Source organism: Candoia aspera, chromosome 1 (genome assembly GCF_035149785.1).
Source record: "Candoia aspera isolate rCanAsp1 chromosome 1, rCanAsp1.hap2, whole genome shotgun sequence".
NCBI classification, from domain to species: Eukaryota; Metazoa; Chordata; class Lepidosauria; order Squamata; family Boidae; genus Candoia; species Candoia aspera.
The window spans coordinates 291,583,606-291,604,723 of record NC_086153.1 but is presented as its reverse complement, the minus strand read 5'-3'; the positions used below and the strand labels follow the sequence as shown (position 1 = coordinate 291,604,723).

The 21,118-nt window shown below is 36.5% G+C and overlaps 1 protein-coding gene across 1 annotated transcript in view; it reads right to left on the bottom strand.

The window, feature by feature from the left end:
• Positions 1-21,118, bottom strand: part of NPAS3 (neuronal PAS domain protein 3) — a 520,563-nt gene that overhangs the window by 52,238 nt on the left and 447,207 nt on the right. The window contains exon 8 of the mRNA XM_063290029.1: positions 8,015-8,133. Coding sequence (XP_063146099.1) covers positions 8,015-8,133 — 119 coding nt within the window. The remainder of the gene's footprint in view (positions 1-8,014; positions 8,134-21,118) is intronic.

The following is a 21,118-nucleotide window of genomic DNA, read 5'->3' as shown; positions in this document are numbered from 1 at the left end:
TCTCTGTTGGATACCTCTTCATGCTTTGAAGCGTATTGGCTGCATTATCTGATAAAATCTGTGGCTAAATGTACTCTACAGTTTGCATCTATTTATACAGCTGAATAAATTGTTTTCTTCTTTGCCTCTGCCTCTAGGGTTCATTATTTGCAGTTACTGCAGAATCAATTTGAACTGGCCAAAATCGGTGATAGAATTTACAGTATCATAAATACCCTGCCCATATAAGCACATTCATGTATGGGAGAGAATGGGAACAGCTTTTCCAGAAATATTTATCTATATCAGTGTGCATTGCATCTGCCAATACAATAGAATTGTCACATTCACATCTTGAGATATATAATCCAGATAGCTTACACATAGCATGCTTTCCTGCAGATGAGTATCGGTGCAGAAAACCACTATTAGTAATAAAATTGTGGCATACCAAACAGACAACATATATGAACTGCATGTTTGCCTTTCTCTATGGCAATTCTTGCATAGAATTCTCCTGTAACAAAAACGATGTATTTTTTATAAAGGGGGGGTGGTGAATATGTTTTTTGAGATACAAATGAATTTTTCATTTCTAGTGAAATGAGCAAATTATCAATCATTGATAATATGGTGAATGAGAAAAGTGAATAACATTCACAGGTAACACATATTTCAATTGATCTATGTCTCTTAAAATTATAAGAGATTTACATTCCTCTTTAACCTGTTTTTTTTGTCAGGGTAAGTATAGTGGACATCACATATTTTATTCTGCTTTGAAATATAGAATTTTGTAATTTTAACATGTTGAAGTATAAAAGAAAAAAAATTCTCAGAAGACAGATGGCAGACTTCCTTTTCAAAATACAATTTCATAATAGCATGCAACTGCTAATAGGGAGACACTAAAAATGTTTTTTTTTTCTTGACAGAGAAGAGGTGATAAATTGTCAGGATAAACTTCATCTCTGGTTACTCCTATGATCTAAAGCTTTCCTGTGTGTTTTGTACCATCAAAGTCAACTTCTTATAACTGTATAAAAATTTATGAATGCATCTGACTATAAAGTGACTGAAGGCATCCCATAATGCCTATAGTTTATTGTGCATCAGCTCTTTTCTCAGTACAAGTAAAAGTTGCCCAGATATTCCTCTGGCTTTTTAATCTTTACACGGATGAAAAACTATATATGGCATTAACTATTTTCATACTAGCTGATTTAAAACAAAAAAACTTACTTTTGAACTATTCTTACCTATCAAGATAAGGGTAAGAGTACAGTATATACACAAGATAGTCCTGAGCTAATATATAAGATATTTAGAAGCAATGTTTATGACACCTGATACCAATTTATTTATTGAATGAATGGAATCAGGTATAGCAAAACAAAAAGAAGCTTTACTAATTTCTTGCAATATACTGTACTTGACAGGAAAACAAGGTTTAGTCAGAAATTTCAGGAAGTGTTAGGAATAGAATAGCATCTTTTCCCTATTGATGGCATTCTATTTATGAAAAATGAAAATTGATTTATCCATCCATCCATCCATCCATCCATCCCAGGTGGTTGTGGAGAAAACGAGGCAGGGTCCATCCATCCTGCCTTTCTTGCTAAGCTGAATACTTGTGGATCAAGGAGAAACTTTTTGGGAATTTTGAGAGATATCTCATCTCTGAAGGATGTGTCATTCGAAAAGCCTGCTCTAAAGAAATTTAAAGGAGTTAAGGAAGGCAAAAACAAATAGTAAAATAAATCTCCATTTAACTAGGATTTTCTCTTCACCAGTTTATTGGGACTAAACACAGAGAACAGCCATCTTGATTTGGCTCCGAGACTTGATTCAAGTCAACCACCATGATTCCTCTGGTTGGACTTCCGGTGGGGACATAGCCAACTGAACAGCTGTCTGCGAGCTCCACAGACAGAACTGACAGCAGTGGGTTTTTTTTCCCCTGGAGCATGGGCAGGTTTTTTCCCAAAGCCCAGAGTGTTTTCACGGACATAGAAAACACTCAGAATCATCCCATCTGTCCTCTGGAATGGCAACTTGCAGCCTGAGAATTGCAAACAACATTCACGACAATTGGGTAAGAGCTGCCAGGAGGCCAGGGATGTCATCATTTCCAAGCTGCATTGTAGCCTTAAGGGACACTAGGTCGAGCCACCCCATTTGTAAATCACCCAATGTATATGTATATGTATATTTAAGTTATGTACCCTAAGAGAGACTTTCTACAACAAGGAGAAATGATCTATCTTGGTGCTTGTCATTATTTCTGGGATTAATTTTCAAAAATCTTTTTAAGCTTTTGCTTGTTTTCCCATTTGGATATTGAGGAGGATTGAAAATAAATAATTGTCTCCCTGCTATTATTTTTGTATTGAATTTGAAGGATTTAACGTTTTCCTACACGTTGAATCTGCTGTTTCGAATCTTCAGTTTTCTGTTCACTTTCTCTGAGAGCCTCTTGTTAGTATACTTTCTCCTGGGTCAACAACTTTCTGAGATCTTCTATTAACTCATTAACTCCTACATCTGCCGTCAGGTATCTAGGGGGCTCCATAATCTACTGCCTGAAACATGGAGGATTTCAAGGAGACTTTCATAGAGTTCCATTGTGAGCTTCGCTGTGAGTTTAAACAGATCTTTATAAACAGATCTTTCATGATACCTGTTAAGCTGTTCTGCAAGATATTCAGGACATTGCATAAAAAATCAGCTTTAAAATGTTTCATCTGGCTGAGGAGGTTGTGGAAGAAGTTGATTCTAATGAAGAAGGAGATGTTTCTACCGACAGCAAAACTGAAGCTCTTGTGCCAGATGACCAGATTTTGGTGTTGATGGAGTTAAAAGAACAGACTGAATTGCAAATCACAAATGCAGTTGTTTTTTTGATGGTATGTTATGGGGAAGAAGAGGCTCTGTTCTGTGGGAGGTTTTTTTCTTTTACTGAGAAGTCTGAGTTTCCAAGGGGGGTAGTTGGGCTGTTTTATTTCTGTATGAAAAATGCCTTGTGTGTAATATTGAGAGATGTAAATTTTTTGGTTTATTTTGAGGTGGGGTAGAGAATTAAGAATGTTTATTTGGATTGATATTAAGGCTTGTATGATTTTATCTTTCTTTAATGATTTGGATTAAGATTTACTAGATTGCTTTTAGATTTGTTTGATTTTTAAGATTTATAAGATATAATAATATTTGCTTGGTTTTAGGTTTAATAGGGTTAAGATTGTTATAGTATTATTAATTATAAAAGTAAACAATTTAAATGTTTTTATAATTTGATTTCTATTATAGCAGACAGAAATATATAGAATACTGGTAGGAAGGAAAAAATTAAATAAATGTTTTTGGGGGTAGTTGATTTGGAGGTTTATATATTTCTTGTTCTTTTAATATAAGAGGAAGGAGCAGTTGTGTTTAGTGATATTTATAATGTGCTAATAGAATGATTTATAGAAATAATATGATCTTGGTTTGATATAGAGTAAGGGATTAATTATGGAAATTGCTGTATATTCTTGTTGTTGAAACTCGGAAGTCACCTCTTTATGTAATCTTCAAAATTCTTTTTTCTTATGTTTTACACTCTTTTAGTTTTCTCTCTCTTTTTTGTAGTTTTTATTTTTGTTTCAAATTTAATAAAATTCTTATAAAAATTATTCCCCTGGTTGTAGTTAGAAGTAAGTAAAGTAGAAATAAAATCAGTAAGATTTAAATCAAAGCAGGACATATCCTGAATGAAACCCGGATTGAAATGGGTCCACATAATGCATCTCTATGCCTTGAAAACTCTCTCAGTATGGTCTTATCAAGTATGTATGAAGGCCAAAGACACAATCCTTACTTTTTTTGATGGAGTAATATGTTTAACAACATAGTTTTGAAAATATTATAGAGTATTGAGTTATGATCACTCTTTCAGTGACTGTTCAAAATTACAGTGGTGCTGAACGAGGGGGACTTATGAGTGGTCGCTCCCGTAAGTCACCTCCACTGTTTTTTCTCCTGAGGAGCCACACTATGGTGTACGAGATCCCAGGGATCTTCTCTATAGGATCCCCCACTTAGTCACACTCTGTAGTGCATGTGCCCACCCACAGCAACCCCCTGCCTCCCTGTGCTCCCTAGCCCCTATCCACAGCCCTTGCCCGCCTGCCTATGGGCCTTGCCAGCCCACCTGCAGGCTGTTGCCAAACCACCCATGGCCCTTGCTGGCCCACCCACACTCCTTAACACCTGCCCATGGCACCCTCTGTACCCCCCCCATACTCCCCCCCCCCCCCATACTCCTTGCCTGGGACTTCCACCACTTCCTGTTTAACAACCTGAGCAGTCCTGGAGTTACAACAGCAACCAGGACTGCTGGGATTGCTGTCGCTAAGCAAAGGAGTCATGTGAACATCACGCTTTATGATCGCATCACTTAGTGATGGAAATGCTGGTCCCAATTGCTGTTGTAACCTGAGGACTACCTGTAAAAGACCTTGAACTCATATCTCACTTCCCGTGAGATAGTATTGTGATTTTCTCACCAGTTGAGTAATGCAATTGCAATGTATTCTCAGTGCAACAGCAAGAGAGTGATTTGATTAAACTGATTGATTGCTTATCAATTGATTGATTAATCACCTGACTGATTAAAGTTTTCAGGAGAACTATAATTAGCTCATTCCATAGAAATCCTCCTCCCAGACCATTCTGTGATATAGTCTTGGCATAATAGCAATAACAGCATTAAATTGGGTGTGTCCACAGTCCTTTGTGAAAACATTATTGGAGATTTAAACATTTTTCACTTTTTTGAGCTTATACCTACTTCAAGGTTATTTTAGTGCAAGGAGGTTGATTAGAAGAAATACATTCATCAATTTTCAATCTTCATTACGAACACTTTGGCTGCATGCCTGTGATTTAATGTTTGCATACTACCTTTTACTCAGCTTATTACATTACAATGTTTTTCCCCCAAAAAAGAATATGCTGTGCTTAGATGCTATGATTAAAAATAGCTATTAAAGAGGTAAAGATGAAGTTTAAGTATTCACATTTCTGTGATTTCTCCAATTATGTTTTGGATTCTACAAATGAAAAGTTCTTACAAACTGAATTCTTCACATTCTGACTGAAAGAAAGTCAACCTCTCTATAACATAAATAATAATCACATGGTACTTGGGAAAAACTTAGGCGGCTTTACTTTAACACATTTATCCATAATATAAAAGGTCTAAATATATAGGTCTTCACTGAAGTTTCCAAAACCTTCAGTGAAGATCTATATATTTAGACCTTTCATATTACAGATATTATATTTAGATCTTTTATATTATAGATAAATGTGTTAAAGTAAAGCCTCCTTAGTTTTTCCCAATAGGCTGCCTTCATAAAGACTAAACTTTGAAAGACATTTTCTATTCCCACCTGAACACCAGAACAATCTCTGCATCACTGTAACTAATTTCACTCTCAATAATGTTCCCTCAGAAATGCCTGAGGTTATATGTAAGTTGATGTTGAGAATATAATAGCCAAGGTACATGTTTGCTCAGTTACTTGAAAGGGTCAGTAGTCAAACAATTTTTTGGTCACTTCAGAGAGAGATTTTGGGGTGGGCTGAAATTCTGGATCGAGTATTTATTACACAGACAGTCAACAATAGTTCAAGTTGTGAAAGTACATTTATTTTTATTTATTAGATTTATTTCTTGCTATTCCTCCAGGAGCTCAGGGTGGTGTGTATCACTGAAGCAAGTTGGGCTGAGAAAAGTTTTTGCCCAGTCACCCAATGAGCTTCCATGACTAACAGTAGACCTGAAACAGGGTCTCACTGGTCCTGGTCCTAGACCTTAATGACTATTCTACTCAAACACCCACGTATTTTTCAAACTTTTTGTCCCAATATTAACTTGGTGTTGTCAATTTGGAAAGAAACTTTCCTTCCTCTAAACTGTTTTCAGTCCTATCCAACTCTGCAAAAAAAATTATCCACTATCACTGACCATACACAAACTCTTTTATCTTAATTGTATGGAGTGATTAAGTATTTAACTATGCAGCTTAGTTAGAATTTGCCTTACAAGCAATGACACTATATTGTATGTTTTGCACCACATGAAAGCATACAGCATTCAATATTAGAACTAAAGCATTGAATTCTTTTTTTTAAAAAAATAATAATTTCTTTTTAAATTTTTTTCAAAAGTATTATTTACATTTATATCAGATGGTATTCCAGAGCAGAAATACCTAACTGAGATGTTTTCCTGGAAATACCTGAGATGTTTCTTCTTCACAGAAGACACTGTCTTAAAAAATTTCTAAAACCGAGAAAACTTATTCTTCCAGCATGTTGCATATATTTTCTCTATTAACAGATTCTTCCTTATATTTTTTTATTTTACAATAACTTGCTTTCCTTTATTCTCACAATGGAGAATCAACATCAAATGCACAGAGGAGTGCAAAGATAGCCTTGACCAAAGTATATAAGGGCCGTTAGGAGGGCCATTAAGAAAAAGCAAGCAACAGCTAAATGCTGGGAAAGGAGGGGGCATGAGAAAGGGACTCCAAATAACCCCATCTTGATTCTGCTTGGTATAAGAGGGGGCAGAGGGAAACTCTGGTGGGCTTTCAAGATTTTTTTAGTATACTCTACAACAATAAGGTATATTTCTGCAGCCCTTGTGGTGACCTGATCCACCTCAAAAGGTTGATAAAAGCTGATGTGTATACTCACTACCTGGAAGTTTGTTCTCAGCATTATAAAACAACTGCACTTACTATGCATAATAGGAAGGGTAGTGGTAGAACCTTTTTTATATGATTTATTCTATCATCTCCACCCAAGATCAAGTCAAAGTTCTCATATCTAACAGAAATAAACACAAGCTGTAACCAGAGGAAGAATTTGTGTTCTTTATATTCTCAAGATCCCAGCACAGAACTTTGGTTTTGAACTTACTGTCCTCTAAAATGCACCCAGGATAACAGTAAGCCATTTCAGATTCTATTATTTTCAAAGTCTGGACATTTCTATGGTTGCTCTTAAACAACTTTGAGTTGGCTGGTTGTTTAAGACCTCAGTGGCCTGCAACATAACCAAAGCAACAACAAAAGTAACAACAGAATGTTGAAAATCCACCTCTGGATTTAAATAGGTATTAGTTGGCCATGTAAAGCATGGAAGGAGTATTTATTTATGTGTTCAATTGATTTATAGGGCCACTCAATTCAAACAATGTGAGTCTGGTGGCGGGCAAAAGAAACACTATATTCTGAGTATATTGGCAAATCTCCTTTATCTTTCATAAAACAAGAGAAAGCAGGACAGAAGCAGAGCAAACAGGAAATTAAGTGTAAGGACTGAAACTGAAATTTGGGGTTATTAATCACAAAGGAAGTTAAAGCAAGAAAAATAAAGAAAAACTATCTCCAGTGATCACAACATCAGTGACTAATGTTGAAAAAATGATTGTTGATCAGTAATCATAATGAGAATTTCTAAATGCTCAAAGTCACCCTTGTTCATAGAGTATTTTAGGATCATATGTACATTAAAAAAATGAAAATTCTTCTAGTGAGAATAATTTTTGATATAAACCATTTCTGCTGATTTATTAGCAGTGATTGAAAAATTGTTGTAAATTCCCAGTCATACAGTATTCTTTCCCATTCAATCCATGCAATCCTATGCTTCCTAAAGAGTAGCTCCTGTTGTGTTAAATGAGGCTTTTAATTATTTCGTTCTACATGAAGAATTTTTAAGGACTGTCCCAGATAGTCTGTGACACTAAAGGATGCTGCTGATTTTTTTAACCTTGCTATGATACCTGATGGATATACTTCAAAAATATCATCTACATCTTTCACTTTCTCAAATTGTACAATCCTTGTAAAACTGTCCAGACTCAAATGTTATGAAGCTCTAGCAGGGAGAATCGGGGGTATGCTACAATTTACAATATTTCTTTTTCAGACAATGGAGAAATTCTAATGATATTTAGGGAGACAAAACAAAAGTTTACCTTATATCCTGAAGATTTTATGTGTACACCTCGCTTGGTCAATGTAGATTTCATCCGAATAAAAAAAGAACGCTCTAGATTGTTGTCTGTTGTAAGAAGGCTTGGGCTTGTAGATTCCACTAAAATACAAATAACAAAATAATTTATTGATAATATAACTTTTAGATAGCTCCTCTGAATTTCATAGGTGTAGCTATTGAGCTAACTTAGGGCCAAATGCAAGAAGTGGAAGAAGGTTTTTTTTTTTTTAATTGAGCAGCATAGAAGCTGTAGGCATAAATAATAAGCAAATAAATCATCTCTCTTTCAACATGCTCATGATAGAAATAGGGAAAAACCAAACTGTTCTGGATGACAACTCACAGCCTTCTCTTACCACTCTGCAAGCAGAACGTTGCAGCAGAAAAAAATGGGAAAAAAACCCTGATATTAGAAAAAGAGCCTATTTATTTTTCTATCCCACAAGTTCTGTCAATTCAACGTGGCTGTCCTCAATGCCCCCACGAAAACCACCACTCCAAATGTTATGGACAATTTTCAAACAATAAATTGTTGTTTTCTAGCTTCAATTGGAACTCTGACTCTCCCCTTGCTCTTTCCATCAAATAGGAGCTGGCTTTTATCTGAGAGTAGGGGAGAGATAATTGTAACATTCGTCCACCTGAACATGAGTAAAAAGGTCACGTACTTGAATGCTGTTATTTTCCTATCAAATGCAAGCACACTTTTGCTGTGCAAGACATTTAATTGGGAAGCAAACCTCTAAGAATATATTGGCAATAAAAGATTTCAGTTTAAGCAGTTTAAAGGACATTAGTCAAACAGTTTTCATCAAATTTAAAGACTGTTGCTTTTATCAACCAAGGTCCCCCCCCACCCTTTATTTGAAAAGGGTTAGGCTGTTGATATTAACTTGCATATATTTGCTCTCCTATAGCCATTTTTACTTTGGATTTCAACTCTGTTGTGATTAGCCCACTGACAATAATGCTTTTTTCTTCAGTGTGTCTCTCAAGACTGTTTTTTAAAGAGAGCATGAATTCCATGTCATTTTAAATGTACAGCTCTTTATCACTCGAGGGAAAAGCAGAGCCATGTTATATTTAGTACTTTCATTTCTTCTGATTAAATATGAATTACTATGAAATTTTTCTCATCATCTAACACGCCATAATACGCCAACAGCTTTTTAATACACTATATAAGCACAAACTTCTGCTCTAAGAGTTTAATTTGCCCCTCTAATCCAATCACATCAACCTTATTTCTCTTATCAGAGATTCCCATTTTGAATTAAATGAGCTCATTAGTTTTAATCAAAAGCAGAGAGATCAAAACTTAAATGTAAATGCTTTAGATCAGAACTGTCAGTCAGCCGTGCAGTTCTATTTTACTAAAACACAAGATCAGAGACCCTTAGAACCATTTTTTTTTCCTCAGAAGGGATGCTAAGGGCTCAAAGATGCTATATCCCATTTTTTCTGTTTCCCAAGGACAGATTATACATTTAAGGTTAGACTTAATTTAGTGCATTTCTTCCTCTATCCTAGTGGAAATGGAAAAGTGTGCCAATCTATTGTTGGTCTCACATTTATTGGTGATGGTCCTTAGAGACCCAGCGAAGTGCTAAGCCATCAGAAACCACACCACAAATCTGGCCTTAGTGCTGGGTTTCATTTGGCAATATCATTTTGCAGCGTCTAAAAAATGAAAGTTTCAGAGAAGGAAATGTATAATCAAGGTGGCTAGCACCCTGAAACCACAAAAAAGGTCCTAAGCAATAACGGAATGAAGAGACTCACTATTAATTATTACTGCTAGTATATAGCACTCAGCAGTACAGTGGTTAAAGTGTACATTAAGAAACCACAGCATGTGTTCTTCCTGCTGAGTGAATAAATATTAAAATCAGCTTCACACATGCAGCAGCTATAGTCCAGCACATTATAACCTAACATAAGCATCAAGCAAAATGTACTAGGGCCTATTGTTAAAAATTATGAACTAAACACATGGAAGTAGTGTTAATTAAGAACATAAGAAGAGTTCTGTTTGATAAAAACAAGGGTCTCTCGACTCAGATACTTCCCAGCAGCCTGGCATCAAAGCAGCATTCCCCTAATTGTTTTTTTTAATCACAGCAACTTGTTTTCAGAGGTACAATGCTTCTGAACGTGAAGTTCTGCTTTCATGGCCAACAGCCAATAATCAATTTATCGTCTATGCATTAAATACATTTAGTTGGTGAAATATGTTTAAATGTTTCATTTAAACACACCCTCTTTTAAAAACTTACTCAAACTAGATATTCAGATTTTTCCCCCCAATACCTTCACCTGCATAATAGTGGAAGTTCTAATTAAATGAAATAGTTTTAATAATAAAATCTTTATTCTTTTTGAATTACTTTATTCCTTCACTGTCTAACTGATATTCTGACATATACAGTATATATATTTAAATCTAATCTTTATAGTTCTGAGGCTTCTTAAGTACCTTTTGCTTTTTAATGGGGATAAGCAATGATTTTCAAGGGTTCCACTGCCTTTTTATTAGCATAATATGACTGACATAATTGGACTTAACCTCATCAACTGCTTCTTTCCATTACACGTTTTCACAATCAACGCGACAATCCATGAACCACATGCAAAGGGGTGGCAGAGAGGCAACAACATAGTTGTTGAGAGCATGGAGAATGAATGAATGAATGAATGAAGGAAGGAAGGAAGGAAGGAAGGAGATGAGAAGAAATGTTACATGCTACAGCAAGGAACTCCCAACAGGATGGCACTTCAGCCAACCAGAAATCAAATCTCCAATTGGATTTGAGCAACTAAAGTCTGAAAATTCCTATTGGTTTCAAAAGCAAGTTTGTCTGGGGTTCACCAAGAAAGAAAAAGGGGTTTTTTTGTGTGTATACATGAGAAAGAGATGTTAGGAAGAAAGAAAAAGGGACTGATTCCAGTGCCAGTTCTATACCTTCCCACTATGCAACTGCACACAGCCTCCCTCTGAAGGAACATCTGATAATCTGTGTCTATAATGAGAACTGAGTACACTTTGTTTGCCCAACTTGAACCTAGTTTGCTTCTCTCTATGAACTCTCTAATCTGTGACATCATAGTATCTGTATTCTATATCAGCCTTCCTAACCTGATTCCTTCAAGACTTATTGGTTGCAGTCTCCAGAATTCTCAACACTATGGCTATGGATAATACAAATGATCATCCAACACATGTGAAGAGGATCAGGTTGGAGAAGAATGTTCTAGCACTGGTGTGCTTTCAAATTGTAAAAACAAGTTTAGCAAAATATTCTCTTCTGCCTTCTACATTGAGAATTGACCATGAAGGACCAAAGGATGTCCACAGGAGGTCAAATATGAGTCACGTCACAAATATCACAACTTACGTATTGGTTCAGACATCAGGACAAAAGTATGTAATTGTGGCATTTATGTCATGATGCCACTATGCACACCTTATTATTTTAGTGTGATCAGAGTTTCTGAGAATGCCACTGAGTTTGCTGGAGTCAAGGGATAAAAGGTAGAAAGTAGGAAAAGTGACATTATTCTAGAATGTATTCTAAGTGCTAATTTTATTCAAGTAATTTAATAATGTCTCACTATTTAAAAGGACTAATAATCTGAATGAAGACAGGATGAAATATATGCACATGGAATTTTGCAATATTCAGAATTCTTGCAAATCATAGAAATAAATCATTTTGTAGGCTACTGCACACATGAGAAGCAATGCTGATCTCATAAATCAGACCATGAAAATCATACTTATTCCATAACAATAACCATGACAATAAATACAGGCTGAGAAGCAAAGCAGTTCTGAAATAATCCTACTAGGTAGAAGCAGCAATTTAGAACCAGAGTTATACCACAGACTGTGAAGATACTCAATATTTATTTTAAATAAACAGATGCCTCAGCTTCAACACTGAAGTAAAGAATCAGTACATTAGAATTTGTCTGTGATCATTACGATAAGGCTCCCAAAACAGGCCATTTACATACTGGATTTGTCAGATAAAATGGATTAATGTACCAGAAAAAAAATTGTAATAATAATGTATTCATATTCAGGAATTATTTCAATGGGGCTTATTCTTGGGTCTGTTGGGTGTATTGTATCTTATGGCAAGTTATGGGGAGGAGACCTTTGAACTAGAAAGGTTTTTATGTATTTTATTGTACACGTGAATTGGACTGTATTGCAATTAATATAAATATTGTTTATTCAACAGCTATGTTGCCAGAGGGCTCTAAGAAAGCTAACGATGAAAAACCAACAGAAACAGTTAAAATCTGGTAAAAACTGAATTAAAACTGAACTGGCTAAGGAGAAAGATCTTGGCTTCTTTTCTAAAAGCAAAGAGATTTCAATACATTCCATATATTAAGAGGAACACAGGAGAAGGTTCTCTCCCATGCATCCAACAAATGGATCTTAGAAAGTGCTCTGCTAAGCTTTTTGGAGGACACAGCTGCTTTATCAGTTTGAGCAGAACTATTTTGTTCATGCCAATGTGGTTTGTAAAGTGTCCTTCCTACATGTTTTGCACAGCCCTAAGACATAGATAAAAGTTGCCAGATCCAATCAGTTTGCTTGTAATTGACAAACTATGTAATTGCAGAAAATGCTTGTTGCTGCTCTCACCTGATAATTCACAGACAGCTGGGTGTCAAAGAGCACTTCCATACTGTAGACCTGTCTTTTGGGGAGCATAATGTAATTCCTAAACAGGCTGAACCCCAATCTGAAAGCCCAGCTTCCCCCGAACAAAAGATTTCTGTCTTATCAGAATTTAGTTCCATCTTAAATAACGTAATGTAGACCAATGTTTCTCAATCTCAGCAACTTTTAAGATGTATAGACTTCAACTCCCAGAATTGCCCATGGCTAGCACCTATCTATAAAAATTTACCAAACATAACTGGAATAATATGGACAGTTCCATTAGTGCCCTCTTCTAAAATGAAAGAGATGCATTTTTGGATATTCAAGTTCACTTTTTAAATTGAACTTTAATGAAGAAACAAGTTGGAATATGTTCATGAATGAACACCTGTGAAAATGATAGATTGGAAGTAGATTATAACAATCTCTTTAAACCAATCCATGCATGACTTTTCAAATGTATTTAAGAATGCATTAGAGAGCCAATTTGGTGTAGTGGTTAAGGTTGGCTGGGGAATTCTGGGAGTTGAAGTCCAGACATCTTGAAATTGCCAGGGTTGAGAAACACTGGGTTAAAGTATCAGGCTAGAAACCAGGAGACCATGTGTTCTAGTCCCACTTTAGGCACAAAGCCAGCTGAGTGACCTTGGGCCAGTCATTTTCCCCCAGCCCGAGGAAGGAGGCAATGACAAATCACTTCTGACAAACCTCGCCAAGAAAACTGCAAGGACTTGTCCAGGCAGTCTCCGAGAATTGGACACGATTGAACGGATTAAAAAAAAAAGAATGCATTAAAATATTTAAACCTTAACCCTGTTCCTAAAACCCAACTGACAATTTATTTATTTATTTATCTATCTATCATCACTGCCCATCTCACTAAGAGTGACTCTGGGCAGTTTACAATAAAATTAAAATAACTACAGATTAAAATACAATAAAAACAAAATTCTTCATAAAAATATAAATATAAAATATAAAATCCAAGATGGCGAATCCAAAAAACTTACTTTAAATACATATAATTCCCTGGGGCTTCTTTAAGACACTAACCACCCCCACAATTGATTACCCCCCTCCCACCCCAAGCAAGATGGCAGAGCCAGGTCTTCACTCCTGTCCTAACAGCCAGGAACCACGCTGAGACAAGGAATAGGTTTCTAGTGTTTATTTACTGCTACATAACAGAGAATCCTAACAAACTGAAGCGTGGGAAAACCCAGACATACAAACCCCAAAGACTAAAGCGGGCCCGATCTGTGTCTCTTTGAATGGCCACCTAATTCCTCAGTACTACGCATGCACTTTACAGCCTGGATGGGAGCCCCCTGCTCGCCATCCTCACTCATGACAACTCCCTTTCGAAGGGCCAGGAGAGTGGAGGCCTGCCTCATCTCTGGGGGCAACATATCCCACAGGGCAGGGGCCACAGCAGAGAAGGCCCTCTTCCTGGACCGCACCAACTGACAATCTCTCATGGATGTGGTCTGTAACATGCCCTCTCTGCCTGACCAGGTGGGACAGGTCGATGTAATGGGGATGAGATGGTCCCTCAGTTAACCTGGGTAATATTAAGAATATTCAGATGATATGGAACAACCAGTGGGCAAGACAAAATCAACTCACCTTCAAAGGAACTGTACCTCCAACATAGAAAAGTAGAAAACCAACCCCTTTTACCTAACCTTGGGGGGGCGTTTCAAAGACCCAAACAAGACTTTTTTCAAAAAATGAATTAGTCTCATCTTAAGATAATATTTAAGCCCTAGGAATACTGACATGTTGGAATTGGATTCCAACAATTAACCTAATTTTTACCTAAATTTTCCAGAAAAAAATGTACATGCTATTTAAAAATATACATTCTTCAAAAACAAGTCAACTGCTCATAGGACCAAGAGTAAATCTTAATTTCTTTCCCAAGAACATCCAAATACATCTAGCTGCTTTAATGCTGGAAATACAATAGAATTCCAACTATAATTAGAACCAAGTGTTTCTCAGAATTTGAAAAGTTCCAAATAATAACTCTCTAGTTATGCCCATAAGAGTACAACATTCAAACTCAACTTCATTCCAATAAAAAACAAAATTAATATCTGTGCCCAATGGTACAACTGAAAAACTGGAAAATTTAAGCTCCTGTGTTTGCATGGGAGTCATAACCAAGAGAATGCGAACCTGACAATTCCATAAAAATGTAGTGATTAATTGATCAAATTTTCTAAAGTATCTAAGTGGAATTAACTCAGGCATTCCTCTTAAAATATATATATCATTGTGAAGTTTTATTCATTTTCACATAATTTAATCTTCTTTACAGACTCATGTATATTTTCAAACAATTGTTAACATCATTATTAATCTGTGAGATATAATTTAAAATATTCACATCTTCTAACAAATGAATCTCCCCAAATATTTAACAAAATCCAAGTAATAAACAGACCCCTTATAGCTGAATGGATAAGTCCACAGGGAGGAAGGCTGGAGATCTTTGAGTCTTCATCCTGGCCCTACCTTTTGCTTTGCAGTAGAGGCCAGGTAGTTCATACTGCCATTACCAATCTTCCAGGGGACTCCTCACCTGGCATCTCTCACACTTTGTGCTGCCTTTCTGATGGTTAAAAAGTGAACATTTAAACATAATGAAATAAACTCTGTAACGTCTCCTCCTGGCTTGACATCTTAGAAACGTGTTGGTAGACAACAAAATTTTCTAATTTGTAGGGAGTTAAAAAAGAACAAATCTCGACTCAACAGAAGCAGAATAAAACAAACAAAAAATGAAAGACAGTGCAATTTCCAGCTAGAATGGTTATTTATTTCTTAAAAATAGCAAGTTTTCTGAAGCAAAAGAGTCCTCTGCTTCCCTTTCTGGATTTCCCTTATTCCTGGAAATCCCAGACTTAAATTGGAGGCTGTAGGGACATCTTATTAGGCCTCAATTCACAGGTTCTTCCTCCATTTCCCCCTCCTGCCCTGCCTTTGTTCTTAAAAAGACACATTGTTTTCTGTCTCTAGCTAGGGATGGGATGGGATAGCCCTTGTGCCTATGTGAGAAAAAGCCTCTCCCCCTCATGGATCAAAGCTTTTCCCCTAATTTGGTGGAATATGTACAGTAATACGATAAATTTTCTGGGTATTCTATCTATCTATCTATCTATCTATCTATCTATCTATCTATCTATCTATCTATCTATCTATCTATCTATCTCTGTACATATTCCACCAAATTAGGGAAAGAGCTTTGATAATCATTAATAAGGACCAAAATATCATCTGCATGTAATAACAATTTGTATTCAATTTCAACCACCCAAAGGTTCCAAAATAAAATTAAATATAAGAAGAATTAATTCATGATAGGTTCCATGATACAACTTAATTGGTGGGGAAATAATCCCATTTGTAAAAACTTGAGCAGAAGAACTAAAATAATAGATTTGAATCCAAATAATATAAATGGAAGTAAATCCATCTCTTTCATGACAAGTTCCAATAATATAATCTGTATCACATTGAAAACTTTTTTCGCATCTAAAAAAGCCACCAGAGTAGTTTCTTATTTGTTAAAATATCCACTAATTATCTCATATCCACTAATCATATTATCAAAAGCTTGATGTCCTTCCATACAGCCAGATTGTGCAGCATGTATGATTGATGGTAGCATATTCTACAATCTGTGTGCTAAAGTTGCAGTCAAGATTTTTGCATCTATATTTAACAAGGATATTGGGTGATAGACAATTTGCACAATTTGAAAGGTCCTTCCTAGTTTCAGAATAATTATGATATAGGCCTCCTCAAAAATATTATTTTAAATAACATTAAAACAGTAGTAAAATAATACATGATACATGGAAATAAAAAATAAGTAGCTCACCTGAGACTTATTGGAGTAGATGCCTTTGTGGCAGAAATAAAAATGAATCTCATGAAAAGAAATTAGCACTGGATTCCCCTTTCAACATTGTGCTTTCTATGATTCAGTTTGGGTTTTGTTATTCTCAGTGATAAAACACTGGGCTTACCATCTCTCTAAGTACATTGTGACTGAAACTCCTGGAATTCCCGATCCTGTATCCTGAAGTGAGCTTTAATCCTCAACATCTGGAAGCCAAGTTAGTTGGAGAAGACTGAGCTATGTTTTCCCTTTTCCCCATCAAGTTGGTCTTAATACAGAAGTGCACAATATTTTTACAGCTGAGGTGGTATGCCAGAGACAACATTCCCAAAAATGGTTGGGGCCAGGAAAAAAGGCTAAGCATGTCCAGGACAAAGGTAATTTAATTTAAATGTGATTAGTATTAATGAATTAAATAGAGTCAATATGATTACTCATTTAATCTCTTCTATCATGCTAAAAATTACAATTTGGCAAGACTCAAGACTTTGGTAGACTGCATTCAACTCTGGGGGCACAGGCTGGAAATTCCTGTCTTATTATATTCTATTTGTTACCTCACTGTATTAACATTTTCACTGAACTTCATGTGAATTTAGAAGGAACCTCAGGCTTAGGTTTTAAATAAAAGCTTAGAATAAAGTATAGTTTATTTTTCTTGGACTTGAATATGATTTAAATTGTAACTGCTTCATTTTGTAGTACATTATTTGAAGATATACCAAAGTGCTAATGTCCCAATCTACTTTGTTCTAGAGAAATGAAGTACTGCCCTTTCCACTATGAGAGTTTTTCAACACTTCTTCAGTGTCTTGTGAATATTCTATATCAGTGTTCCTCAACTTCAGCAACTTTAAGTTGTGTGGACTTCAACTCCCAGAATCCTGCATCCAGCATGCTGGGGGATTCTGGGAGTTGAAGTTCATACATCTTAAAGTTGCTGAGGTTGAGAAACACTGCTCTAAATTACAGTAGAGCCAGGGAAATAATTGTAAGTCATTCTTCCCCCACTAAAAATACATACCCACAAAATCCTAACATAGCTGCCTTCTGTTGCTACTCTCCTTTGATTTACTGAATGAGTTACCATTTCCAACCATCATATGCCAAGCAGGGGTTTGTTTCTTTGCATGGTCCTCCCCTGAGAAAATGAAGGACATTTAAATGGTCTTGCCCTGCTCAATTTCAGAGGCAGAGTAGTACTTGGAAGAAAACACACTAAGGAAATATGCTGTAATAACTGCCTATCCAAATCAACAATCAGACTCACACAGAACTTCTATGGAAATCTAATTTAATGATGAATAGTATGCAAGATCACAGGCAAAGCTGAGAATACCAAAAGCATGGGATTTCTCCCAATTAAACCACAAGCAATCCCGGACCCCTCCCCCTAACGTCAGTACAATTCCATTCCCTTGCAGGTGTTCGTAAAGGTTGCTGGCAGTCTTCAGGTAACGTCCTTAACCAGTCAAGTTAGTCCAAACATGCATTCCTTTGTACTTGCATCATCCAGCAAACTGCCTGGTACAAGTGAACAGTAGCAGCCCCCTCCTGCACAACAACACATGTCAGCACCAGCATGGTATGGGAACTTGTTGAGATGTTTCAGAAACATTGGAATAGGAACCATGACATGTGCCCAATGTCAAAGTCAAGCAGTTACCTGTGGGTGTTTCTGCCCACTGTACTGAGTTCAGTGCAGAAAACGAGGCATCATAAAGGTCATCATCACGTTTATTACAGCCCTAATATATAAAACTATACAACAATAACAATCTTTTTTGTTTTTTATTTGTTCAGTTGCTTCCGACTCTTCGTGACTTCATGGACCAGCCCATGCCAGAACTTCCTGTCAGTCGTCAACACCCCCAGCTCCCCCAAGGTCAAGTCCATCACCTCTAGAATATCATCTATCCATCTTGCCCTTGGTTGGCCCCTCTTCCTTTTGCCTTCCACTCTCCCTAGCATCAGCATCTTCTCCTGGGTGTCCTGTCTTCCATTATGTGGCCAAAGTACTTCAGTTTTGCCTTGAATATCATTCCCTCAAGTGAGCAGTCTGGCTTTATTTTCTGGAGTATGGACTGGTTGGATCTTCTTGCAGTCCAAGGCACTCTCAGAATTTTCCTCCAACACCACAGTTCCAAAGCACCTATCTTCCTTCTCTCAGCCTTCCTTATGGTCCAGCTCTCGCAGCCATATGTTACTACTGGGAATACCATTGCTTTAACTATGCAGACCTTTGTCGTCAGTGTGATGTCTCTGCTCTTAACTATTTAACAACAATCTTACATTAATACATACATACATACATACATACATACATATGAACAAAAGCAATTAATATACTACAATCCAAAATTAATTAAGAATGAAAATACTAAAATGAATTGAAATAAAATACTATGTTAAGAAATTCAAAATCTAAGAGATGGTGCAGCATATTGTGCAGATGGTAGCACAAAACTGGGCAACCTGGGAGGATATTTTTGGGTCCTTGTCCGAAAGAAGTCCCTCTCCCTGACTGGAAATTTCTTCAATAATGGATATATAAGGATCTGTCTAGGATCCTTATATAAGGAACAATATAACAACATATGGCTTAGGGTTTCTATTGAGCCATCACCACATGGACATAGTCGAAGGTGCACAGGAGTACCTTTAAAACGTCCAAAAATGACTGTGGAGGGCAGTGTGTCCAGCCTGGCTAAAGTGAAAGCTTTACAAAATTTCAAAATTGTGATAGATGAGAGATAAGAAGCTGGAACGAACCTTCTGGAAGAAAATGACAGATATTGGGGTGTAGCACCTTACTTAAATTTGTTTGGAGATTTATATCCCAGATTCGTTGTTTCAGGGAAGTTCTAGCATTATCAAATCCTAATGAGCACAGACTTTCCATAGAGAAGCCCAACAATTTAATTTTATCTAAGGCTTTTTTTATCCAAGATGACTTAAAATGATCTCTAAATATTAATGGGGCTAAACCTATAGGCAACATAATTAACTTTAGCCAGAAGATAAGAAGAAGGAACCACGGTCTGGCATCCAATGAAACTATACCTATTTCTACCTGTAGGATGGCATTTTTGATACTTTTTGGTACCATCAATATGGCTCTAATAAACTTATTCTGGATGGTTTCAATAGAATTGAGCTTAGCAAGGGAGCAGATCTGAGAGCCATAGAGAAGCTGAGGGACTACCTTTGCTTGAAAGACCTTGCAAGCTGCAAGAAAATAATGGGCTTCTTTGGAATGGTAGAATTTTATAATAGCTGATGTGGTATGCTGTGCAACACTTGCCCAGTACAGAAAATGAGCGTTCCAGGATAAGAAAGCATGAAACTGCACTCCAAGGTATTTATAGGTGAGCGCCTGTTCAACTGGAGTTCCATTTATTTGCCATTTGTGAACCTTATAGTGGTGTCAGGCAAAAACTAAAACTTCAGTTTTCTCAGAATTTATTAAAAGTTTTTGATCTGTGCAAAATAAAACTAGTTTCCTAAGTACTTTTCCCATTCCCACTTGTGAGGTAGACATAATGACTACATCATCGGCATACAATAATGCTGGAATTGCACGATCAGCCAAAATAGGTAGATGATAGGCTGGAAGAGCAAGTGCTTGGATTATTGGATTTAGATACAAACTGAAAAGTAATGGAGCTAATATGCAGCCTTGTCTTACACCTCTATAAGTTGGGACAGCTTTAGATAAATGTCCCCAAGGGGTGCATCTAATTTTCAGGGAGGTATTTGAATAAAGCAACTGAATAAGAGCTAGCAGCCTTTTATCAATCGTGGAATGTCTCAGAATATCCCACAATCTCTCCCTTGGTATTAGATCAAAAGCTGACTTAAAATCAACAAAGGTTGCAAAAAGGGAACCATGAGAGGGGGTAGAATATTTTTCTGCCAGATGGTGAAGGACCAAACAATGGTCTAGAGTTGAACATTCCTCTCTAAATCTGGCCTGTTCTTCAGCAATAATATTTTCATTTTGTGCCCAATCCACTAACTTTGAATATAAAAATCTGGCATAAAGTTTATTTATTGTGTTTAAAAAACTGATAGGCCTATAATTTGTAGAGTCCAGTCTGTTTCCTTTATTTTTGTATATTGGTACAACAATGGCCTGATTCCAGTCAGATGGAAATTGTCCTGTGGTATTAATGTGTGTGAACAAGGTGGCCAAAACTGGGGCCCACCAGTCTTTATTTTCCCTTATTAATTCTGGGGGGATAAAATCACATCCAGATGCTTTATCTGGTTTTAGTTGGACAATAAGATCTTCAACCTCAGCTATGGATACTGGCAGCCAATCCAGGAGGTCGTTGCAGGAGGGAATCACATCTGCAATTACAGCAGATTCCTTTTTAAAGATGTCCCTAAAATGATCCTCCCATTTATCTGCAGATATTTGTGTAATAGGGCCAAATCGTCTATCTGTAAGTGCCTGATTTATTAAATGCCAGAACCAAGTGGAATTCTTG